Source organism: Diabrotica undecimpunctata, chromosome 4 (genome assembly GCF_040954645.1).
Source record: "Diabrotica undecimpunctata isolate CICGRU chromosome 4, icDiaUnde3, whole genome shotgun sequence".
NCBI lineage: Eukaryota > Metazoa > Arthropoda > Insecta > Coleoptera > Chrysomelidae > Diabrotica > Diabrotica undecimpunctata.
In genome coordinates this window covers 56102128-56128590 of record NC_092806.1, presented here as the reverse complement: position 1 = coordinate 56128590, position 26463 = coordinate 56102128, and the positions used below count along the sequence as shown (strand labels likewise).

At 32.2% G+C, this 26463-nt stretch overlaps 3 protein-coding genes across 3 annotated transcripts in view; 2 read left to right on the top strand and 1 right to left on the bottom strand.

The window, feature by feature from the left end:
- The first annotated feature begins 526 nt into the window (after nucleotides 1-526).
- LOC140439537 (uncharacterized) lies at nucleotides 527-12548 on the top strand. Its single transcript, XM_072529505.1, has 3 exons — nucleotides 527-698; nucleotides 753-894; nucleotides 1670-12548. The coding sequence occupies exons 1-3, from the start codon at nucleotides 599-601 to the stop codon at nucleotides 1830-1832; spliced, it is 405 nt and encodes a 134-aa protein (XP_072385606.1). The 5' UTR covers nucleotides 527-598; the 3' UTR covers nucleotides 1833-12548.
- A 152-nt stretch (nucleotides 12549-12700) lies between these two features.
- RpL18 (ribosomal protein L18) lies at nucleotides 12701-14453 on the bottom strand. Its single transcript, XM_072529504.1, has 4 exons — nucleotides 14350-14453; nucleotides 14131-14217; nucleotides 13814-14072; nucleotides 12701-13042 (listed from the first exon to the last, which is right to left on the bottom strand). The coding sequence occupies exons 1-4, from the start codon at nucleotides 14350-14352 to the stop codon at nucleotides 12825-12827; spliced, it is 567 nt and encodes a 188-aa protein (XP_072385605.1). The 5' UTR covers nucleotides 14353-14453; the 3' UTR covers nucleotides 12701-12824.
- A 2775-nt stretch (nucleotides 14454-17228) lies between these two features.
- The window catches only part of msk (importin-7 msk), a 43847-nt gene continuing 34612 nt past the window's right edge, over nucleotides 17229-26463 (top strand). The window contains exon 1 of the mRNA XM_072529502.1: nucleotides 17229-17459. Within this exon, the coding sequence (XP_072385603.1) occupies nucleotides 17376-17459 (84 nt within the window). The 5' untranslated portion in view covers nucleotides 17229-17375. The remainder of the gene's footprint in view (nucleotides 17460-26463) is intronic.

Here is a 26463-nt window from a genome sequence, read left to right as displayed (position 1 = left end):
TAATCTAAAGTCTTACTTAGCAGTTTGTCTTTAGTTACTATTATGACATTTAATATATTTACATATTGTAAATGTCCTAATAGTAACTAAATTATACAATATTATATTTACATTTTACTACTGATCACTTCTGTACAATAGGAGAACTTAACTTTAATATGAACATTGGTAAAAAAAATATTAATACATTTAAGACTAGTTACATTAATTACAACAAATTAAGAAACTAAAATTGTGACACTTCAAAATAAAATAAAAGAATGTACTTATGAAAAAAAAACGAAGGAATGTCATGTACGATCTTGTAGATTTTTGTCACGAGGAAAAAAGTGCATACTTATTCTTTCCGATCGATAATTTCTGCATTGCGGTGCAGAACAATACTTTTTAACATTTCGTTACCTTATTGTGCTTTATTTAATAATATTTAAAATGTTTATAACTATGCCATGTGTGTATAAATAAATACAAAATGTTTTGTTATCCTACGTGCACTAGTTCAAATTTTTACCGCACCGTGCCGCCTCTTTCGTTTGACATCGCCAATTATAATTTACAAAAAAAAATTTCCATACATAAGTTTCCGCTGGACGAGAATATGAGAAAAGTTTGGCAATCCATTTTGCGAATTGGCAAACCTATAACTAAGTACATGACTGTGTGCAGTTTACATTTTACTGAGAACGATTACTTTCCAAGTAAGTGTTGATTAAAATATATTTTAATATATTTATACTTAATTTACTTTATAGTAACACCTGAAACTAAATTGAGAAGACTGAAGAAAAATGCTATTCCATCAGCTAAATTGCCCCAAAGGTCTCATGAAGTTATTAGTAGAAAACGTAAGGCTCCAAGGGAAAGAATTAACACAGAATTAAACAATCCTATTATGTAAGTAAATAGTACTTTGATAGTACAATCAAGTACAATAGTACATAACCTTAACATAAATGCTAACCACAGTATAGTATAACCACAGTATAGATAACAACTGTTGTCTATACTGTGGTATAACTGCTAACTCACACATTTTGTTAATTTAACCTCTATTAAACATAGTATTTTTAAATAATGTTTATTATAAGTGACTCCAAAATTAAATAAATAATTTAAATGTAGTACTGGCCACCTCATAATTTCCAAAACAAATATACTCGCCCAAACCACAATTTAACCTATAGGATGTTTACTAGTATGAAATTTTGGCACTTATATTTTACTTGTTAAAATATTTCATAAGGATAGTATCATCCCCTTAGCGCTAAAACCACGAATTTGCAATTTTAGAGTTTCAAGAAAAACACATTAACAAGTGAATAGATTACATGCATTTAAGTGGGCTAGATAAATATATAAACTGCTTTAATGTTTTTACTAAAAACTCTGCACTTTCAGTATTTTGCCACAAAATAGATATGGAATATATACATTGGGATTAACTATTAACTCAAAATGTGATAATTTGCACATTCATGGTTTTAGCATGAATGTGACAGTATGTACTTTCGATAAGTATTTTTCTATCATTCTCTGATTAACAATATGTCAGTATTAAAGTTCAAGCACTTTTGTTATTACTTGAACATTTTTAGAGTAAACAAAATGAATAAATACTTAATAATAAATAAATAATATTAAACTTTTTTAATTGTGCTTTAAATTTTAGATTAAATCAAGATCCTGGCTGTAGTACTGCAAGTCAACATGATGCTGAGCCTGGCTGTAGTGCTGCAAATCCACAAGAGTCTGTGTTAAGTTATCCAAGTTCGAAAAAATTACATATTGCTGACAAATCTACACAAACACCAAATTCCCCACCAAAGTTGTAAGGAGAAATCAAAATATGATTTACTACCTACCATTTATTAATACAAATAAAAAATGGTAGCTTTTACAGGTGTCAATATGTATATTTTTGAATTAATTTTAAAGTGTGTCTCGAACATTGTAAGTGACAATGACTTTGGAGTTAAAAATTTGCAAGTAGAAGTGTTGTTAGTGTTGATGAAACTAAAGTTGAATTTATCATTTATATGTTTAAGTAGTCTCTTTGACATACTGCTGAATAACTGCCGAAAGATTTTTTACAAAATAGTCAAGTTCTCTCTTTAGCTTTAGAATGTGCCATATATTGGCCTACAAAAAAAGAAATTGTAGAAAATTTACCTATTTACTTCCATAAATTCAAAAACACATGAGTTATCCTCGATTGTACCGAAATCCAGTTCAAAAATGTAAATCATTGCAATATAGAATTAAAACTTACTCACATTATAAAAAAAGTAATACTATAAAAACCCTAATAGGTATAACTCCATTGGTGTTAATATATTTGAGTCCTTGTTACTGAGGTAGGGCATCCGATAATTCTATACACCTTTCTTTATCTTCATATGTCACTTCAAAATAGTGTAAATTATTATAATCTACTGCAAATAGAGTCCTTGGGACCAATAAAGAGCGAACAATGCCAGTTGTCATCAACAACGGAAGAGTTGTGACTCTCAATAGGTTGTAGGAAATAGCCAATAATGACAATGTCTCCTTCATTTTGTACAACTATTAGTAGAGTAAATAGACTGGTAAAAGGCTTCTAGAGTAGATTTTCGTGGGCACTTTGTTGCTAAAATGTAAAACCCATTTTTTTGGTTTCTAATATTTTTGTAATGCAAAATCACTTGGTCGTCCAAAAATCGTAGTGGGGAGCCTTACAAAAAAAAAATGTTTTTTTCATTGTTTTTCAGATGAACAATATCCGAAAATTCATTCCTCAAATTTGCATACCTATCCGGACATTAGAAATATTCTTTTTTTATTTATAAAAATATGTTGAACCATTATTGTATACGGAGCGCCTTCATACAAAATCACTTGCCCTGAAAACCCATATTTTTAAAATCGTTTACCTCACTCTACCTCGAAAAATATTGGGTTTAGCAAAAAATGGCTTCCTATAAACGTTATAGACCAAACATCAGAGAACATGTGGGTTTTTTTTAAATCTTGATTGGATAATTAGTTTAAAAAAAAAATTTAATAAATCGAATGGCATGTCACGACGGACAGTGGCGAACGCAGAGATGCGAGGGAGGGTGAGATTTCTATGCCATAGTCAACCGAAAATCGACTCTACTGATGGTGATGTTGTTACAGTCGTTTTTACCTCAAGACGCTGTTGTGTTATATGGTTGTATATATTCTAGCGCAACAAGTGTATCGTTTTGCATATGTGCATTCTTTTTCATAAGCTTTGTTTTTAGCGCGAAATCCACTGAGATTATTATAAGTAAGACATAATAAAGTTCTTATGTGTTAATTATATTATTAACAGTGATTAATTAAACTTATTGGCAAGTTAACAATATTTAGTACTTACTTATTATTACAGTTAGTATTTTTTTGTATCCGTCTAGAAATGGATTTAACGAACAGCAGCAGCTCTGACAGCGAACTTGAGTCAAAAATCAGATTAAGGCATGTTTCTTTCCATAAATCTGATGCCGAACAAGACATTTTTATTCAACATGTATGTCTTATTTGTTTGGAAGGAGGAAGGCTGGTTAACTCTAAAGAAAGATCAAAAAAACTTTTATTGAATGCACGAGCGAACGTATGAAAAATTGTCATGAGAATAAATACATGCGGCGCCATATATTCTCAAAGTTTGATGATCTAAAAAATCAAGATTTTTTAAAATGGCACAAAAACTGTTATAAATCTTATACGAGCTCAAAGAACATTGCCTCGTACAAGTCAAAAAATACTAAACTACCATTTGATTTTCGTAGAGACGATATTTTTCAAAAACGGCCCTTTAATTTACAAAAGTGCATCTTTTGTCAAAAGCGCTTACCGAATCAAAAACTATGCCAAGTTATGACTAATAATATGCAAGAAAAAATAAGAGCGATATCACAAAGCAACCCTGTGTTCTTGGCGAGAAGTGGAGAAAACGACTTAATTGCCTCGGAAATAAAATATCATGCCGCTTGTGTTTCGACTGAATTACGCAATTTAAATAAAAAATTTGTTGGAAATAGTAATGTTAACAAAACAGACAATGAAGCATTTGGAAAACTTTTGGAGGAAATGGAGAAGTGTTTTGAAAAAGGTAAAGGATACAGCACAAAATCAATTGGCAAAATGTATCGTGAAATTAGTGGCATTAACGACATGAGTGATAAACAAATAATTAAAAATATGAAAAACCATTTTGGGGATGGTGTTGAATCAGTAAGGTCTCCTAGACAAAATGAGCCTACAACTACAATTAAGACAATCGTGCACAACCACGACGAATCTGACACTTTTAGTTTCGGGGCATCGGAGCAACACATTCTAGTCAAAATGTGCCAAACTATGGCACATTTATTATGGCCTGAACTGGCTGGCTATTGTTGAGCCGTTTCAGCTTTGTATCTTTTACATTTGACACAAGTGTTTATTTCTTCTCGTACTGCTCTTTTCCCGTGCGTGATCCAAAATATTTTCTTTATATATATAGTGCAGAGTTTATTGTAGGCCTCCATGCAACGTTTTGTACGGCAATGTTGTATTATTAGTTTACTTAATTTGCTTTTGTGGTGTATTATTAAGGGATTTTTTCATCATGTACTAATTCGGAGCTCTGAAGTAGTAGTAGGTAGTAAGTTTAATAGTTTACTCATCCTGTTAAGTGGTTTTCCACTCTTTAGCGTTTTTGTCTCTTCTGTGTAGTATAATTCTTGAGTATTCTTTATTACTATTTGAAAAGGATCCTCCAATTTTTGCGGGGTGAGTTGTTCCGTTTTTACCTATCTTTTTTGCATTTGTCTGCAAATCTAATGCAATGAGACAGTACTCATTGCATTCTATTCAGATTTGAATATCTTTCGCAAATGTGACTTCCAATCTCTCTATTGGAAACCTAATATTTGTTTGGTTTAGCCAGATTTTTCCATTCCACCATAGGCCCATCCTCACTAATTGTTTCGGTTTTATTCCTTTAGATAAATAATCTGTTGGGGTTTCTTTTACTTTAAACTACTACTTTACATCAGCGGTCAGGTTGTATGGTGTCTACTACTGTTTCCGTTACTTTGTAACGATGAGTCCAAGCCATCACCGTTAAACCAGCGTGCGCGCGAACCAACCCATGAAGTAGGAATGTATCGACAGTAGAAAGGGCAAAACTAATTACCAAGTTCCGCTATATAAACCGCAACATTTCCTCATAGAGAGAGAATCGACAGGTGTTGACTGAAGGTTCTCTTCTTCCCTACCCCGGCTTGTGGACGTGTTGAGTTCACAAGTTGTTCCGTCCCATACCGCCGTTACCCGAAGAGCGTGTTGAGCTCTTCACTACCCGTACTCTGAAGCAGTCGTGTTGAGACTGTCGAGGAGTGTCCTATTAACCCGAATCACTTAAGGGACGTGTTGAGTTCCTTTCCTTTCTTTGTACCTATCGTCCGCTGTTATTGAATCGATACAACGTTCCCGTAAAATTTCAAATACACACTCGCTTGCCGAAAGACTAATTTCATATGACAAGGTCAAACTTAATTTGAATAAATAGGCCAGGTACTGAGAAGACTAAACCAAATTGTAAATATGTACATAAGACTTTTGTCAATTTAATTTAAGGAAGACAATAAAGTTTTATTTTTATTTTGAACTCTGTCTCTGACTGTCTAAAAGCTACCCGGATAGTGACTCCCACGAGAGGACATCACAAATGGCGCCCGAGCAGGGACACACCTGTCGATTCTCTCTCTATGAGGAAATGTTGCGGTTTATATAGCGGAGCTTGGTAATTAGTTTTGCCCTTTCTACTGTCGATACATTCCTACTTCATGGGTTGGTTCGCGCGCACGCTGGTTTAACGGTGATGGCTTGGACTCATCGTTACAACTTTGTTCACTACAAACCTTTTCCATCTGCTTGGTTGTCCTTGTATCCACACCAGAGTTATTGTGGAATCAGACCATGCGTATATTTCCACATCACTGCGATTTAGTGCTTGGGTTGCTCTTTTCATCAGTCTGCTAAGTAGCAACGCTGCACACAATTCTAACCTCATCAGTGTTGTTAAACCTTTGTAAACTTTGTTTACTTTGTTGTTAAATTGGTACAACCTTTGTTGTGGCTACTATAAGGCTTGTTTTTACCTTAAGAGATAATGTTCTAGTATATATTACAGCTCCGTAACCTTTCGTAGAGGCATCAGCAAATCCGCGCAATCCTTTTTCCCTGAATTAGTTAGATTATTCCACCTAAGTATTACTATCTCTTCGAGGTGTTTTAGCTTTGAGTAATATTCAATCCATCGTTTCTGATCAGAATTCTCCAATTGTTTGTCCCAACATATCTTTTATGTCCACAAATCTTGTATGAATATTTTAGATTGCATTATCACTGGCGCAATCCATCCTAATAGTTAATATATTTTTGTTATTTACGATAACACCAGCCTCTTTGTTATTTTGTTATGTTTGATTATATTAATTTTAAATGTGTTTACATCTTCAACCGATGACCAATGCATCCCTAACGTTTTATGTATATCTTCCTTGTCTAACGCTTTTAGATCGACATTTTTAATTCCTTAGGTATGGTTTCCATGAAATCTTGACTATTACTAACCCCTTAATACAAAACCCCCTTTCTTGAACATTTCCGTTAACTTTGTTTGAGCTTAATGAGCTTCGGCCAACGTTTCTGATCCAGCTAGCACGTCGTCTACATACATGTTATGTATAACAATTTCTGCAGCTAGTGAATATTTTAATTTCTCCTCATTACATAATTCCTGTATCGTTCTTAATGCAAGGTATGGCGCTGCCGTTGTACCGTATGTTACTGTTTATAACTGATACTCCATTATCAGTTCTTTTACAGCCTGTCTCAATAATATTTTCTGGTAAATTTGATCTTCGTCCGCTATCTTTGTTTGCCTAAACATTTTCTCTAGATCTGCCGTATATGCTACTTTATACGACCTCAAATTTATTAATATATCTGTAAGATCTTGTTGCAAACGAGGTCCAGAGTCAATTATACCATTGAGACTGACTCCTGAATTTTTACTGGACACTGTTACGTCAAACACAACCCTGTTTGTTGTGCTACTATCCTCTTTTATTACTGCATGATGTGGAAGGTACTATCCTTGTTTATTTCCTGTTTCCGTTGTATTTAACTTCATGTGACCTAAGTCTTCATATTCCTTCATAAATTTCCTGTACTCCTTTTCTAGATTTCCATCTCTTTGAAATTTCTTCTCTAATTGCAGCAGTCTCGCGTATGCTTACGTTTTGAGTCACCTAATTGGCTTGTATTAAAATTGAAGGGTATTTTAACTTCAAATTTTCCTTTCTTATCTCTTTTTACTGTTCTTTTATAATATGTTTCGCAGTCTTTTACTTCTACTGAAAGAGTATTGCTTTGATCTACTTCTTCTAACTCCCAATATTTTTGTTATTTCTTCATCAGTCTCTCGCCTAGGTATCATGCTGGGTACTTGTATAGTAGGAAAATTTTTTTTTGTGTGCTATCCCTGAAATTATCCTAGCTAATTTAATATTTTGGGTTAGCAAACCCTTTTTCCGACGTTTGTTCGATCTACTCCGTCCAGTAATATCAAACTATATTCTTTGGCTCCTAACAGAATCACTATTGGACTTGTTTCATTAAAATTTGAATCCGCCAGTATGTTCCTGTGGTTCCTTTATTTTATCTGTATCTCTTTCTCCGGTAGATTCTTTGTTATTTTTTGTAGCACAAGTGCTTCGCTCTTCACTTCAAATTCATTTTTGAAATGTTCATCTAAGTTTAATGTCACGCTCCATTTCGACGTCCTTTGATCCTCATTCCAATTCTAGATATCTGGGCGTGGACAGCCTTTCTTTTTATTCCGAGACTTGTAGCGGCCTGCTCTGTAATAAATGATGACTGCGAACCTTGGTCAATCGATGTTCTCATCAATTGTGAGTTTCCTCTTTTGAGTATCTTACTCGTACTAACGCAGTTGCAAGTAGCACTTCTTCATTATGATGACTTCATCGACAGCTCACTACATCAGAACAGGTCTATTTTGTGGCCTTCTGTTTTTAGAACTCCTGTTATGAAACTGACCTTCTGACCCACTAACATTGGGTCTATTTGGTGCCCTTCTATTTTCAGGAATCCTTCTGTTATCATACCGACCTTCTGACATGTTTAGCAATGAATGGTGCTGTCCATTACATTCTGTCCATTTATGAGATATATAACATGGTACTTTCCTTTTGTGTAGTAGGCAACTACCGCACCATTGATTTTTCTTTAAAATTTTGTTTCTTTCACGTACTTGTAGACTTAAACTTCGTACCTTTGAATAGTTTCTTCTTCATGACATACCACACAGGTTATCTTCTTCTTTGCCTGTTGTCTGACCCCTTCCTTTTTATTATAAGAGTCTGGCTATAAGAGGGTCCAGGACTCTGTGATTATATCTAGTCCACTAATCGATTCTAAGCATTCGTGGAAACTCTCTTGCAACATTTTCCACGCAGCACTGTAGTTTGCTTCCGTGGCGTTTAAATGTTGTATTATTCTTCTTGCTTCTCCTCGGATGCTTGTCGTCAGATAGTGCATTTTCACCACATTTGATAGTTGGTTGTTCTCATGTATCAAACGTTTAAACAAATTATGGAATGTTACCCATGATTTATAATTTATCCTCAATAATGGGTATCTTTACTTCAGGCAATACAATTTTTTCTTTCTCGCGTGGCAGCCGTAGCTCATTGGCTATGTTACTGGCTTAACAAGCTGAAGGGCCTGGGTTCGAATCCCGTCTTTGACAAAAATTTAAAAATTTCTAATTTAACTGAGCTGCCACCGTGCTTCGGAGGGCACGTAAAACCGTCGGTCCCGGCTACGAAAGTAGTCGTTAGGTCATGTTAGGGGCGCTTGCGCGACCCGAAAACCCTAACACTAGACCTTAGCCAGAAGGTTACACGAACTCTTCTTCTTCTTCTTTCTTTCTCGCATCCTTCCGCCTCCAATCTCTTATTTTCTTTTATGATCGACCGCATCCTTCTTTTCATCAGGTAAAATCTTTCTATTTCACCTTCTTCTAGCGCATCCCATTCATTGTTCAGAGTTATTTCCATTATTAAAGCGTCATGGAACGATATTACCAAGATTAAGATTAGGTTGTTCTGTATCATGCATTGAATTCAAGTTCGGTCCTGGATTGATATTATCGTGAACATGACGAGTAGGAGAAACTGGGTAACAGTGAGACACTTAAAATATCTTCCCTTCTTTTCGCCACATGTAGATATCATTACTTGTGCGTGCTTGCCGTATTCAAGGTTACTGAGTTCTAATATGTTCGGCTGCCGTGCAGTGACTGCAGTGTCAGTTTAGCATTTATCGTGATTGAGTGTGTTTGGTGGGCACTAAGTAAAATAATACAGGTACTTTGAGAATTTTTTATAAAAGCATGTTAATTATCAGGATTTTTTAAATATTGCTATGACATTGTGTGTAGATTAGTAAACATGATGCCATAGTTTAGCAATGCAAACTAAGTTTTATAATAATACATTAATTTATTATAGGTAATACTACTTGATAAATTGGTATCGATAAATCTCAGCTGGGCTTGCAGAAACATAATTATTGATGAACAACATGGATTTCCAAACGGGAAGTCAACAGTAACAAACCTTGTCAATTACCAAAAATATTTTGGGTGCATTTGAGAATAAAATTCAGGTCGACAGCGTTTACACTGATTTCTCAAAGGCCTTTGATCAGGTTAATCATAATCTTTTGGTCCACAAACTTCATGCATCTGGCTTTGGTGACCCCATTGTGAATTGGATTAAAAGTTTCCTGATGGGACGTACACAGCAAGTTCGTATTAACAATTATATTTCAAAAGAATTCCATTGTTATTCGGGTGTAGCACAAGGGTCTCATTGTGGTCCCTTGTTGTTTAACTTGTTCATTAACGATATTGGTAAGGCTATCAAAAACTCACACTTCCTGCTATTTACTGATGATCTTAAGTTATTTCGTTGTATATAGTCCAAGCATGATAGCTACTGACACTCCAGAGAAACTTGAGCTGGAAGAAAGGCAGAATAAAAAGCAAAAAAATATAGGGGCAATAGATTTGCAGAAAGCAAAAAGTGTTAAGCGCAAGATAAAAGAGAGTGATGAAGATGAAGCAGATCAAGAATGGCATTCCGATGCACCATCTGAACATTTTGAACCGGAGGTAGACCCAACAGCTTTTGAAGTTTATCAAGAACTCCTAAGGCCGATGATTATGTTCTGGTAGAATTTAAACCAGAAAACACTAAATCAAAACCAGTTTACTATATCGGAAAGCTACTTTCTTGTGTGACAGATGCAAATGAGGTGGATGCTACTTTTATGAAGAAAAGTGAGAAGATTGATTCTAAATTTTACTTTCCCACAGCTCCAGATAGACACAATTCCAGTAAAAGTCATTAAGATGATATTGCCAAGGCCAATTTGTTATGGTCATACCAAACGGCAAAATTCATTTTTCTCATTCGAGATAAATTTCAATATAATAAATGTACGTTAATTCCGATCACTATTTTTTTAATAAATCACTACTTTGTAACTTAAATTTTGTTTTCTTTCATATAAATATTATACTGTCTCACCGTTACCCATGCATGGGCACAGAATAATAAGTAATCAGAATGCCCACCCTGCTTGAAAAAATAAGTACGCGCAGTCGGAATGTTTTAAACGGAACCAGTGCTGTTCAGTGACATTTTATCTGGTGTGCATAGAAAAATTAACCCTTTTTAATTTATTTACGGCAACTATAGACTTAATATGCACTATTTTATTCGTACTTTTAGTTGAAGAATAGATTAAATTATTTCAAATGTACTAAATTATTAATCTCTAAAAATTTAAATTACAGTTCTGTCGTAGCTTTTCACAAATTTCTCAATTCGAGCCTATGGTGTTTAAAATATGGCGATAGCGTGCTGACAAACTTCAAAGGCGGCATCTGAGAGTGGGCATTCTGATTGTTATTTATTCTGTGACATGGGTAACACTGAGACAAATGACAACTTGACTTTATATGTCAAATGCAAACTAAACAATCCGAGCAATTTTCAACTTTGACTTTTTCGTTTGTAATGAACGCGTGTGAGGGTACATACCTGAATAAATTTTGTTTATATATGTCATAGTAGTGGACTTATGGTTAAATGAAAAAAAAGTATCTCACTGTTACCCAGTTTCCCTTAGGTTGTGAATCTAATTTTATTTTTTTCTCTGCAAAAACTTTCATACACTTTCCACTGTTTCTTCTTCTGAACTACACAGGTACTCACTTTCAGAAGCTTCGAATGGTTCATCATCGTCATCGGAAAGTTCCTCCAAAATTCATTGCAATGTTTTGCAATTCACGCTGTCAGAGGTTTAGAAAGTTGAGACATCTAAAATTACACAATATGTTGTAAAAGTATTGTATGTTATAGATTCTTTAATACTTACTGCAATTTATTGAAATAAAAAACAATCAACAAGAACAATACACAATGCGCATTCGTTTATTTATGTTAGGTTATGTTTACTGCGATGGACCAACGGCACACAAAAGCATTATAACGATTCACTAGGCCGCGTTGTCTCGATGGACCAACACATTTGTTATATGGTGGCTCACAGGCGCACTTAAAAAAGGAATGGTTAGCTTACGGAGGCATTGATTTAGAAAATATAGTCGGCAGCGAAGGTGTTAATAATATTTTTTAATTTATCAAAAAAGCACTACTCTGAATGAGAATAGATATTCTAAAACTTAGTTTTATCCCGACGTTCACTTATGTGGCTGAAAACTGCTAGTGAGCTGGATGCCACTAGCTTCTTCACCTCCCAACAGCTGGAACAGACTCAAGGACTGCTAGTCAGGTTCTCGAACAACATCTTTTGATGTTGTTTTACTGAAGGACCAATGGACAATTCGAATGTAATTATAATTTCGAATTGTTTCTCTAATGCCCTGTGTCCGATCCTTCTCGATCGTTAATGATAAAATAAAATGTTGAAGTTGTGCAGTAAAATATAGTTTTATTGACATCTACTGAATTATTACACTATAGTTGTTGTTAAGAACAAAATTATTTTCCAATATATTTTGCTAAGTTTGTACCTATCTTTGCTTAAAACATCAATAAAAATATGAAATCAACTTGTAAAATTGTTTTGATATCCACATTCCTTCCAATGAATATCTTCGTAAAATATTGATTGATCGATTTGAAATAAATTGAAGCTTGGCAGTTTGTCTTGATTTGCCAAAATTTTATTTTTTAGATAAGTGTTATCTTCCAAATAAACGCTTCAATTGCACCAGCAATAAACTAAAAACCAATTTTTTAGCAACTCGTACTAATTTTTAATAAAAAGGCAAAACCATACACCTATGGCTTCTTTTCTTAGCATGATTCTGTTTATTCCCATTTAGTTCATATTTATTTTGAATAAACAGCTAAGATTTATTTGGCATCTGCATTTATGTTTGTGGGTCAGTGTTGCCATATTTTTTGTGTAATGTATATGAAAGTTAAGCTGTCAAGAGAAACTAATGATTCTCCAGTTATCAGTATAACATGTGCATTTATTAGTATGTAGTGTTTTGGTAAGATTTTCAACCAAGCAAACCAAACTATATTAAATTCTTTTATTTTGTCATATTCTATAAAATACAAAACAAAATTTCAAAGTACTGCAATTCCTATTTATTGAACAACAAATATGAATACAGCAGAAACAAAATGATTAACTTAAATCTATTTCTTGTAACCACATGAGCGCCTGCGACCACGAGCCCTTTCAAACTTACGTCCCTTGGAATGTACCAATGGTTTAGCATGGCTGTGTGGTACACCAGGAGCAGGACCAAAGTGTTTCACAGCTTCACGAGCATTCCGTCTGCCTTGTAGCAATACAGTTTTATTACCAGTTGGGGCCCTGAGTGCCAATTGGTCAAAGGTGATGACTTCACCTCCTAAAATAATAAAAAAACATCAAGATTAAGACTAATAACAACCTCTGATATTCTGAGATACTTATTTTGTTAATAAATTACCTGTGAGATAAAATATAAAATATATATATATATATATATATATATATATATATATATATATATATATATATATATATATATAGATATGTTACCTAAACAATTTCAAGATTCTAAGCAAACTATATAGTAATACCACTTTATGCAACAGTGAGATGAATCTATAAAATACTTATTTAAAAAGTTCTTTGTAGTACTTCATTGAGTTTCCTCATTAGATTATAGAAATACAAATAAAAGGGAAGAAACTAAGAAAAGGAGAGACCTATATAAAAAAAGTGGCAACTGTACAATCTAACATCATTATGAAAAAAACATCACTTCTGAACTTGAATGCCAAATATAGCAATTTATTTGTTTACTATTCCCATATAAGTATGTATAGATAAATATTAAATAGTCTCTAAAAACAGGAAAAAAGACTGCAGTCTCATAGTTTTTACTGTTACAAATAATAAAGAAATGTGTGATCAAATTGGGAAAGAATACCAATTATTACTCTAAAAATGAACCCATAAGAATCTAGGAAAAACAATACAATGGTATTGAGATAACAGTTGGAAAAGATCAGAGAAAATTTAATATTTTGTTTATACAAAAATAAACAATTCTACAGTAAATAAAATTAATTTTTTAAATTAATAAGCATATTTATGATGAGAGGCTTAGACAAATGAAGTCATTGTTACTCACCAGCTTTCAAGATTCTAGCCCTAGCAGTTTGTGTCACACGAAGGGCACATACAGACAATTTGGGAATTTCAAAAATTCTAGCATCATCAGTTATTGTTCCTACTACGACGGCAGTAAGTCCATCACGGCCAGGTTTTTTCATCAAACGCACTAACTTAGATAAAGATAATGGTGGTCTGTTGATTTTACTCATAAACAATCTTTTCAGGATGATTTTATTGAATTTAGCTCCCGTACGACGGGCTAAATAACGGTACAGCTGAAATATAACGTAACGTTAATAAGAACTAAAGTTAACAACATATTAATCAACTTACTTTTACTAAAAGACGTAAATATACATCTTGACTTCTAGGTTCTGTTCTCCTAACCTTACGGTCGTATTTATGGTTGATGTCGATACCCTAAAAAAATAAATAAAATATGAATGTGGAAACGATTTAAAGACTTTGGTACACATTTCAGTATAGATATTAATAAGAATATATAACAGATGATTTGTATTTTAACAAGATTAAAGTTTTAATTCAACCTACCATTTTTCTCAAGTATTGGGAAAAGAAAAGGCCTGAACACGCATGTGTACAATCTTAGTCCGCATGACAATGACAGCAGACAAAACATTTTTTAACCAATAGGCGTGTAGATAAGTCATTTTTTGGCGAGTGTAATTTGTTTATTTGTATTTAAAACATAGTTTTCAAAAATAAAATATAAAAATTATGTAAGGTTTTCACAGAATAATAAACAATTGTTATTGAATAGTAAACAAATGTTATTTATTCTGTGATATTGTCCCAGAATAATCTCTGTGATATTGTGTGGCTATCTATCTGTTAAAGTATAGTATCTCCATAATGTGTATTTAGAAAACGATTTGTAACACAGACCAGTGATTTGTAACGCAGACCACTAATAATTTGGAAAGAGTAAATCGAAATGTAAAATACGTGTATTTTAAACTGAAATTGTGGTTAATGTGCAATAAAAATAGCAAATAATATTAATTTGCAACAAGAATATAGCTTCAAACCAATAGCAATCGTTTATACATATGGTATTTTGCATATAAAAATTCGTGCACGTCACAATTTATATAAAGTGACTTATTTTTAAAATTTCCAGAACGTCAACCTTAGAGTTCAAATGTTCCTAACAGCTAATAATACGAAACCCATACGGAACTACTCGATCTTTCATAGGCGTCAACATGGTATAATAATCAGAAAAATGTAATCATCAATATATTGGGAATTTTAGAATTATATTGATTAAATAACCAAAAACATTTGTTATTATTAATAATATAAATTTTATGAAATAACTCTTTAAGTCCAATATTCCACAAAATATTAATTTTAATTAAATATTGTTACTATAATAAATATCATGGCCTATAAAACTGTAAATATATTATGACTAATATCTTTTCTGTTCTAGTCATTTCGGCGAGACTTGTTTACCGGCCGATAGAAACCTCTAGTCCCTTCTCCGAAAAACCAGCCTGAGTTCCCGTTATTCTTGTCAACACCGCCAACAACCGGTCTTCCCCAATGTTCGAGTCAATTCATGTCTGCTCTAGGGGATTCCGAAACTAACGGAGTTTTACATATATTTAAAGAGGAATTTTGTTGGGAAGAGAACAGTTAAAATCTGAAGCTCGCGCCGCGTTTAAATTGTAACGCACGAATTATAAATGTAGATAAATTATATAATTATTAAGTGTAAAATAAATTAGAATTAATAAAAACATTACAATATATTAGACAATTATTGTACATAACTGATAAAGGGAACACTTCAAATTTTTTGGCAATTCAGCGTGTGGCAAAATTGTTTAAAGTGTTGCCGCTTTTTTAGATTAAGAATTTTGTTTATGTTTTGATTTCCTACACAATTTGATCATAATATATTATGATATATATTATACATATTACATAATATAAATTAATAAAGTGTATTTATAAATACATATTAAATTTAGATTAATAGCTTTAAAAACTATTGTTGTGTATTGTGATTTTGCTATGCAAAAACAACTACATAGTATGTACAAAGCTGATAAGCTTAAATATAAGATAGATTATTTTGAACAAGAAATAATGGCGGGACGTTTTTACTATTAATGCTCTGAAAGAGGTACTTTTAAAATTTAGAATATATAATATATATATATATATATATATATATATATATATATATATATATATATATATATATATATATATATATATATATATATATATATATATAATAAATATATAAACTCAAAAGAGTGTTTCTATAACATCCCGGCCAAACCTACTGACTGCAGCCCTAATAGACTGTGTTGTTTGTTTATATCGACAGTCAATAATATCCAGTATTTCTTATATACATATATCAATATATTTTTATCTATAAGTTATAATTTCCAGATTCTCTTTTATACCAAGTCTAGCAAAAGGCTTGCATAATTATTTAAATTAACACTCCGCAACATCCCATACGTATAACACAGAATAAATAACAATCAGAATACCCACTCTCAGATGCAGCCTTTGAAGTTTGTCAGCACGCCATCGCCACATTCTAAAGAGAAACATAGACTCGAATTAAGAAATTTGTGACAAACTACGACAGAACTAAAATTTAAATTTTTAGAGATTAATAATTTAATACATTTGAAATAATTTAATCTATTCTACAACTAAAAGTACGAATAAAATAGTGCATATTATGTCTATAGTTGCCGTAAATAAATTAAACCTGGTTAATTTTTCTACGCACACAAGAAAAATGTCACTGAACAGCACTGGTTCCGACTAAAACATGGCTGATTTCGTCTGCGCGAACGAGATGCGCGTACTTATTTTTTCAAGCAGAGTGGGCATTCTGATTGTATATTATTCTGTGCTTATAATATCCGTAGCACAGAATAAATAACAATAAGAATGCCCACTCTCAGATGCCGCCTTTGAAGTTTGTCAGCACGCGATCGCCATATTTTAAACGGAAACATAGACTCGAATTGAGAAATTTGTGACAATATTTAACATACATCATTCAACATGATTTAGAATTCGCTTCCTCTAATGAACTTATTTTTCTTCTTTATTATAAACAAAAATCAATTTCTTTTGCATATTTTTTACCATAAAATACTTTTAACAACTATGCTATGTATATGCATGTTTTGGTCAATCTATTTGAACATTCTAACGAATCAAAAAATGTATTTATTTGCATTAACTAATCGCTAGTTGAACCCGCTTATCCTTGAAGAAGAGTTTCAACGGACGGTATGTTTGGAGTCAACAATTACACATTGCTTGTTTGACGACCTATAATTTTCTAATCTTTATAAAAATTCTACTAAACGGTGTCATCTGACAGAGCTGTCAAATTTGTCGGAGCGGCGAAATTCACCACAATTCATCTTTTGTCAAACGTCAAAAGCTATCGTGCATCGTGCGCGAAGAGCAAGTACCGAGCATCTTGAAGTATAAAAAGGCATTAGATTTCTGTCTCGGTACAGCTAAAATTTAAGTTAAATTGTCGAAAAGACTGCAGCAAATTAAAAATGGAAATCAGGAAGTTAATAGACCTACTTCGGGCAACTATAGACCCAAATCAACGACAGCAAGCTGAAGCTCAATTAGACCAGGTAACTACATCTTTCCATGCGGTCACAGTTATATCTAGATTTTTCCGATCATTTACGCCAAATTACTTTATTGTTGATAATTATAATTAAAGTTCGGCATAATGATACTCTATTAAAGACTGCCGATCCCTCGATAAGTACTTTGAAGTAACATTTTTTCAATTTTACATTACCTCCTTTACATGCGAATGTCACATTCAATGATAAATTTGACGTGATTTAAAAAATTATCACAATCCAAAAAAAGAAGTGAACTATGGACTTAATAGCTGCTTTAATTTAATTTTTGAATTGTTCAAAAAGTCAATTTGACATTTTTGCAAAATATTAATTTATACTGTAGCAGATGTTCACCTGCCTGTTGTACAGTTCCAGTAAACATGTTTTGTCCCAATGCTTATAATTAAAATACTTATTGGTTTAAATTATGTAAATGTACCTTAAATAAAGCTAACATTTTATATTTCAACAAATGAACTAGTCAATGTCTTACTATTTTTTCGCTTCAGTGTATTGTGAAATATATTGATATCTAATATATTTCTAGTAGAAATTGAATTAAATTAAAAGTAACTTGCACTGTATAACATTTTCTCTCTTCTCAAATGTTCTACCATTATAATCAACTAGTGGTTTATATTCTGGTAATTATACTAACTTGATTACAGCTCCCATGAATCTGTAAATTTGATATTTATACATATTAGTAGGTATATTAAATTTTGAAAATGAGGCTTATTTCCTAACAAGTGTTTATAAGTAAATGTTTCTACTAGTATATCTTTAATCTGCAATGATTTCTTAAGAGTTCTATAAAAGGGATTTTTTGACAACTCTTCCTATAATGCCAATAGTGCAAGTAAGGTAAACTATTGGTGACAGGCCAGTATTAGACTAGAACTGTTATTAGTGCCACTTATTTCACGTTTTTAACATCATTCTGATGTATAGTCTAATCTACCAAATGAGGACTGCAACAATTCTTGAAGCTAAATCTTTTATAAGGTCTTATCTTTGTTTGATTCATATTTTGTACAGATTACTGTCAACTAGAAGACTGAGTACATAATTGAACAGAAATGCATAAACAACTTGGTGATGAAAAGATTGAACAATGATTCGTCTGTTAATAAATATATATTAGTGTGCTGGTAAATAAAGATATAGATAAAAATAATAAAGGTGTTACAAAAATACCATATAATCTACAATTGAATACTAAACTAAAGCTAAAAAAATAGAGATAGAGGGTTCATGAGAAACAAATTAATATATCTAATTCCCACATCTATTTTTTTTTTCTATAGGTCTCAGATTTCCTTTAATTGAATTGCTGCAGTGGTTAATTGTAACCAACAAATGAGATATTTAAAGAAAATGTGAAATATATTTATCTTATACTTATAAGAATAGAACAAAATTATTAATAAATTCTTATGTGTGTGTGTGTGTGTGTGTGTGTGTGTGTGTGTGTGTGTGTGTGTGTGTGTGTGTGTGTGTGTGTTTGAGGATTATTGGCTTTGGAATCAATGTCTATTGGCCATCTTACCTTTATGGGATTATTTGTATTTTTTATACGGAAGTTTTAAACGAGTGCTCCTTGATTTCTTCTTGGTTTTTAGGTTTTTAGGTATACAATCATAGTCCTTTAATTTCACAAAGATATATAATTACATGTTTTTTTATTTCTATTATAGATTCATTTTCATTGTTTCCCTTTGTAGTGTCTTTTTCTGTTCTTTTTTTTATAGTATTACATTTTTTTAATGTCATCTTTTTTTCTAGTACAATTTGGGATATTAAATTGGGATACAAATTGATGCCCAGGGGTCGATCAGAGCATTTAAATGAAACATCTGGCCCTCGGATAGACTTTAAACATTAGGGCTTTAAACACAGGTTGAAAACATAGGCTATAAACTTAAACTAACATGTAAAATATGCTTGTACAAAATTTGATAAATGTTATAATCTTTCGATTTTAATAATTGGGTTATATAATTTGGTGATTTTGGGTATTTTGAATATTTCTTAATTGAATAAATTTACTTCATTAATTATTTTAGAACAGCCTAATATCATGTGCTCAATTGTATCTTCTTCTCCACACAGACAACCAAGAGAATCACTTAATTTTATTTTAAATTTATCTTCTTCTTGCAGTACTGTCTCCTATCAGAGGTTGGCTACCATCACAGCAATCTTTACTTTGTTGGCTGCAGCTCTGAACAACTGTATTGAACTGCACCCATACCACTCGCTTAAATTTCGCAACCAGGAAATCCTCCTATGTCCCACATTTCTCTTTCCCGAGATTTTTCCTTGGATTATGAGTCTAAGCAGAGAGTACTTTTCTCCTCTCATTATGTGTCCCAGATATTCCAGTTTTTTCGTTTGTATGGTTTTTATGACTTCGCATTCCTTCCCCATCTTCAGCAGAACATCTTGATTTGTTACTCTTTCTGTCCATGGTATTTTCCACATTCTCCTGTAAGGGATTGTAAATTTATACCAATGACTTAAAAATGGTTGAACCTTAATCTGCACAATACATAGTAAAACCTACTTCCTGAAAGTTTTGAGAACCAAGATTGGCAAGGAGACTCTGTAATTATGTTTTTATAAAATTTTCTCTTTTGACTATTTCTATACATTTTTTTTCCATTCTTTCAGTAGCATAGGCTTTATGTGTCAAGCAATTTCATTGTGAGGACATTTACACCTTAAGTACTCTGCTGTTATACTTCCTTTTTTATCCCTTTAATCTAAACTAATGATACATTGATTTGTTGAGTTGGCAGTTCTTGAATTTAGTAATAATTAGATTGGTTAAAATATAATTATTATAGTACTAAAAAATTCTTAAATAGAGGTTATTAAATTTTTTGGCTGGTATATCTAGTAGGCAAATTGGGACCACTGTGATGTTCTGATGTACTAGAATGTATGTTAAAATGAATAAACGCAATATTCATTGTCACACTTGAAGTAAGAATAGTTTCCAAACAATTGGATAACCAAGAAAACAGCCTTTTGTTTAGTGGGTGGTACGGCTCTCACCTAATTTATTAATAGAGGTCCATATTAGAAACTGCACCATTTATGAATAGAATTGCTGGTTACATTTTCCTTTAACAGAGTTCTAACTTATTGGGTGGTCAATATGGAAGTCTATTGTTTATGCCTGGAGCTCTATGTCATACAACATTGATTTTGCCTTTTAATTATATAATTATTTTTAAAACATTTTCAAGCCATAATTATTAATAAAAACAGTAATAATATATAAATATTAGTTTTCTTCTTGTATCAGGCCAAACACTTACAGTCTCTATTACTCTGTGCTCTCTATAAAAACCAGCAACTTTTTTATTGGGAGGATTTTTCCTGGCTTAAATTTATTTTGTGGGTGTATACCTGCCTCATTTCATAAAATTGTTATTCCATGTAATATTGTTTTTGTCATTTGTTTTGTAATATTCCAATGTTTCATCCATGTAATAAATTTTTCTCTCTGCTATTTTTCAAAGATAATTTATTATTTTGTTACAATTCTATGACATTTTCATCAAATTTTATAATTTCTTAACTATTGCTTGTACTATTGCTTGCATTAATAAATTTTCTGCCAAGTACCAAAATAGTCTTGTAGTGTGATATATATAAAAAATGTGGACAGTCCATAGCAAAGCAGCTATCAGATTGACTAGTTATCTGCACAAGAGTTTACTGTGGAACTCTGAGAACCTGATTGTCTTGTTTATATATAAATAAAAAGGAGATAATGCAAAAAAGTATTTTGAATTATTATATTGTGTAACGTTTTTTGAGCACACCAATGATGTTAAAAAGAAGCTATATTTAACTTGTATCTTATTTTAATCTCAGTATTATTCAAAATTTTGTTATTAATATTTCATGGACTTTACAGTCATTAAATTTTTATGTTTGATGTATTAGTCACTTTATGACTGGCTGTTTGATACTTAGTCTATGCCATAAAAAAACTATTGCTTGTTTTTGGTGCCTGTACTGCTCCATATCATTTTTCTTCTCTAAAAAATTTATATTTAACTTATTTTAACACAGCAGTGCACCTATAACTGATCAGTATCCATGATTTAAGTCTCTAATGTAGAAAAGTATAGTAGAAAAAAATCTCTAATGCAGTCAGAAATAATGTTAGCAAATTAATTCATTGTTAAGATCACTCAATGAATTTTTTTTAAATAATGATATAAAATTCTAAATCAACAAATTAAATTTAATAATCATAAAATTTTTTTCTGATTGCCATTTCAAACAACCAGTAAGATCATGTGACTTCATTTGTGGTTATAAGTAACATTTTTGTGATACTTGGCATCTTTTCTAAAAATAATTGTTTTTTGACTATTTAAAATAGTAAAAGTTTTGTATTGAGAGGTAAGAATCACTTCAAAAGTTATCACAATCGCTCATTGTCTCTTGTTAACTGTTTATACCATGTACCCCAGATATTTATTTATTTAATATATCGGATAACCCCCATTAATAGTTTAAATTGTATACCAGATATACAAAAGCCAAAATGTATCACGTGTACCATGTATCACAGATATACAAAAGCCGAAAAATTAAAATCTTGTAACAGTGGATATTTTAATCGAGGGAATTTCTTTGCCTCTAATTCTGACTTTGCTGTAGTTGACTTTAGAAATAAAGGTGTATGTGTATGAAAACATCAGTGTAAGTATTTCAACTATTCATTGTGTTTCTCGGTATATATTAATTTGGAAATAGTGAAAATAAAAAATTACTTATTTAAGTTATAATAATATATTTTTATCACTTTCAAGCATTTATATTTTGGTTAAACACATTTTTAGATCAGCGAGACAAGCTTACGGTGACAATGCCATAAGATATGTACAGCTTCAGCGAGATATGGATATGTAAAGCTTCAGAGTGATACAGATATGTGTACCAACAAATTCAATGTTGATGAAAAAGGTTGATGAAAAAGATTGCTACATGAATGGGAGGTTGCAAACATACTGTAGCTTTCCTAATGTGGTTCCACAGGCCAAGTGAAGAACCATCTCCAGTACTGATACAGTGTTACTGGAAACAATCTAAACTGGATCAAGTTGGTATATATATGTAAAGTATATCACTGTAAAGGATCTGGCAAAATGATATGTTGACACAATTTCTTTAAGTTGTGGCAAACAAAAATGCTACTGTGAATTGCTAAAATATATTATTTTAGGATTATTCTTTCAATATGGATTCTTAAACTTGCAGTCTGTTTAGTTTTATGGGCCTCTTGCTTATTTAATTTAGCATGTTTACCTACACTTCCCATAGGTGGGCATGTTGCCCACCTATGGGCATCTCAATAGATATTTTTTTATTAATAGCTGTTCCAATATGCTTGTAACCACAGTCAGCAAAAATATAATCTTCAGTTTTTCCAGAAATTCCAATTTTTTTACAATTGTCTCTTATCCATCCTTCATAGTCTAGTGATATATAATTTACCAAAGCATTGAGTTGGGTGTACTTGATATTAAGTACTTACTAGTATTCCCTTTCTTGTGTTTTTTGTTTCTCTATTTATATTTGAAAATAGTCTTTAATACAGCTGTCTTTATGCACAATAAGTGGTTTAAGAATATTTAATATTAGTGGAATATTTTTTTGAAATATATCCACCATGAAAAATAATGATGATTTTAACAAACAGTTTTTTAAATATAGAAGTCACAGCGCTCATCGTCGAGACTGTCACTCATTACTTCCTGCTCCTCACCAGCAACTGCTGTGGTGGGTTCATCAAAAATTAAACTCTTGTACCAACCAAGGCATGGGTCAGAAAAACATTTTTTTCAGAAGTTTGTGAACATCTTTGTCTTGTCTTTGGTTAACACATGAAGAAATGGGAGTTCTTTCAGTCTCACTTGTGTAAGATTCTTTTTCCCTTTCTTTCTCAAATATATAAAACACTTTTTCCTTCATACTTGTAGTTTTTCAAGTGTCTTACCAACACATAATTTTTGTGACTTTCCTTTTCCCTTTTTTCGGGGAGGTGTACAATTTCTTCTTGTGTCCGGTAGCATATTTCAATTCTCTTTAGTTCACTAATTGATAGTATTCACTTAGCTTCTTAGTATCAAGGAGTGGTCAATCTTCTCCTAGTGCTCTTACGTTGCCTATACCACTGATTGATGTTTTGTGTGTTTCCAAAAAATGAATCAGTGTTCTCAGGACAATATTATTTTTATTTTGGGAAACACAACCATCGCTAAAAAATCTTAGAACAGAACAGCCCTAAAAATCAGCTTCTTTCAAATAGTTAAAGAGAGCCAATGAAATTTCCACATTGCTTTTTCCTGCCTGCGTCTCTGTCCAAGTGTAGAACATGCGGTTTTGAGTTTTTAAACCAGTAATATAAAAGTTATAAAACCAAATCTGTCTCGTGTAATAAGCTTCTTGAATTGGGCTTTTCGGTTGTGGCTGAATTTGTTGAAGATCAAAACAAAGGCTAACAGAATGAGAAACATCTATTTCGATGTACTCATAAAAGGCCTTCGCTCTTCTTGAATGAATCCGCTTTTCAACCATCAGCTGCGTCTTTTCAGCAGACTGTGCTGGTGCACTTTTAATTTGCTCTTTGAGACTGTAAGTATCATAGGCAGGTGACTTGAAACCTAATGTTAAAATTTTACCTAGTTTACTAATACTTAACTCACTACTCAGATATAATCCTTTGGACTCCTATCTTCTGTAATGTGATTCAGTTCCTCTGAGCTTTTTTATGTACTCTTAACACTTTTCTTCTTCAAATAGTTCTAATTTTTGGTAGAGTCACCTCCTCCTTTCAAAATGCACTTTTTTGTTTTTATTGTAGTTTCTCCAATACCAATAACAGTGTGAAAAACCTTTAAATATACAGAAGTTTTAGCACCAGACAGTTGGAAAAAAGTATTATATTGAGTACTTTCGCTCAGGTCCAGGTTTTTTATTTTTGTTTTGGTTTATCGACCTAGGCCTATGTCTTTTGATTTGTGTTGTATAAATCAGGCTGGCAATTATACTGTCTTTTCTTTTCGTGTCTGGAACTTTATAAAACTCTTTTTTGAAAGCGTTGATGTAAATATAACCCTTATTTTTATGCACGTGAAACGTTTATTTTTGTGCTTAAACGGTACAAAAACTAGGGCTCTTTTAGGAACTATATACCTGGTAATTTGTCCACTTTTCTTTTTTGCTCCTGAAACGCTTCTCTTTCTAGTTCTAATAATAAAGTAATTACTAATTATTTTTAAATACATTTTGACAATAAACCCTCACATAATCTCAAATTTGTAAGACTCACTGGGTCAGCTAAATGGCAGTTGCAGAGTTCCTATTGGTTGGTTGGAAATAAGATGGTTAGTCTTGACCAGTATAGTGGAAATAAGTTGTTTTGCATATAAAGGTGATTTTTTTTTAACATGCTTTTACCATCGGTAATAATTTTTTGGCATGAATCAGATAAAATAAACCACTATGGCTAGAACAGAACAATGCATTGGCACATCTAACTCAACTTTGATTTTTGTGTGACTTAAGGCTGTTTGTATGTTACCTCCTCATTTAAGTTTACCTTATCCGTTAATTCAAACCTTTTTATTAATTGATTTACAATATAGTTTATAAAATCATTATCAGGACCACATATTATATCGTCTACATAAATTAAGAGATAAGTTGCAAAATTATCACTTGTGGTATATAAACAAGAATCGTTTTCAAACCTTATAAATCCTATCTCAAGTAAATAAGGATTAATTTCTATGTTCCGACATTTTGACGATTCGTTCAACCCATACAATGCTTTATTTAACTTTTCACTTTTACATTTTACCCCTGCTCGTGAATACCTATATATACTTCTGCCAAAGTGCCATTCAAGAATGGCACTTTGGCAATGACTTAACATCTAGTTGTCTGAAATAGTACGAAAATTGTTTCCAATAGTCAAGATCACCCTAATAGTGGTCATTTTCTCTACTGGAGAATAAATTTCTTTATAATCTGTTCCCTTCTCTTGCGCAAATCCTCGAACTACCAATCGAGCCTTATATTTATCTCATTTACTCTGCTCAAAAAAGGTATATACCCATTTCGTATCCAAAATAGTCTTTCCAATAGGTTTTTTATTGATGATGTCCCATGTACCATTTTTATTTATCAAATCAATCTCCCTCTCCATTGCCTTAACTCAGTAATCTTTATCATCCCTTTCTTTCATTTTGGTGGCTTTACATTTCTACTTCCTCTACCTTCTACTCGACTTGTGCTCTGTTCTATATTTCTTACTTCTTCATGAATACTAACGTGATCTATTTCATTTCTGTGGTTTAATTCCTGTTTTACCATGTTGTCTATGTTATTGTTGTGGATTTATTAAAAGGTTCAATATTTATAACACTTACGGATTTAATTTATTTCTTTATTTATATTAACTTATCTGACAATAATTTATATATATCCGTACGTAACAAATTCGCGAGCGCGTCTTGAGAATTAACTGTCCCTCCATAACCAAAATTCCTCTATAAATATAAAGTCCTGTTATTCGAGAATGAAAACAGTTGTTTCTCGAAACACATCGAACATAGACCGCTGTTTTGCTGAAAGGCCTTCTAGACAGAGCGGCGAATTGTTCTCAGAACCGGTATGGTTAAATCGGCTTGTCTCCAGAAGGTTCGAACTGTTATGTTTTTATTACAAAGGGGGACCCATCGTGTGTCAGGTAGGCATTACCTAAAAAATACGTGAATGAATGAAAATATTAGTAATAAATATATTTACGGTTTTGGGTCAGAATTTATCGTAACATTATCCATACCTTCATCATGTTTGCTCCTAACTTCTCCATCTTTATCTTGTGTTGTCAATCCTTTAAAATAAAATTCATTTTCATTAAACCTTAATCCCTGGCAATAATTATTTTGTCTTTAGCTATATTCCACAA

What these genes read in the sequence shown, in the direction of transcription:
- LOC140439537 (XM_072529505.1), top strand. Translation starts at nt 599, where the DNA reads ATGAGAAAAGTTTGGCAATCCATTTTGCGAATTGGCAAACCTATAACT. An exon ending in TGAGAACGATTACTTTCCAA is followed by an intron (nt 699 to 752) that starts GTAAGTGTTGAT and finishes TTTACTTTATAG; the next exon opens with TAACACCTGAAACTAAATTG. An exon ending in GAATTAAACAATCCTATTAT is followed by an intron (nt 895 to 1,669) that starts GTAAGTAAATAG and finishes TTTAAATTTTAG; the next exon opens with ATTAAATCAAGATCCTGGCT.
- RpL18 (XM_072529504.1), bottom strand. An exon ending in ATTTACGTCTTTTAGTAAAA is followed by an intron (nt 14,073 to 14,130) that starts GTAAGTTGATTA and finishes GTTATATTTCAG; the next exon opens with CTGTACCGTTATTTAGCCCG. An exon ending in GGCTAGAATCTTGAAAGCTG is followed by an intron (nt 13,043 to 13,813) that starts GTGAGTAACAAT and finishes TTATTATTTTAG; the next exon opens with GAGGTGAAGTCATCACCTTT.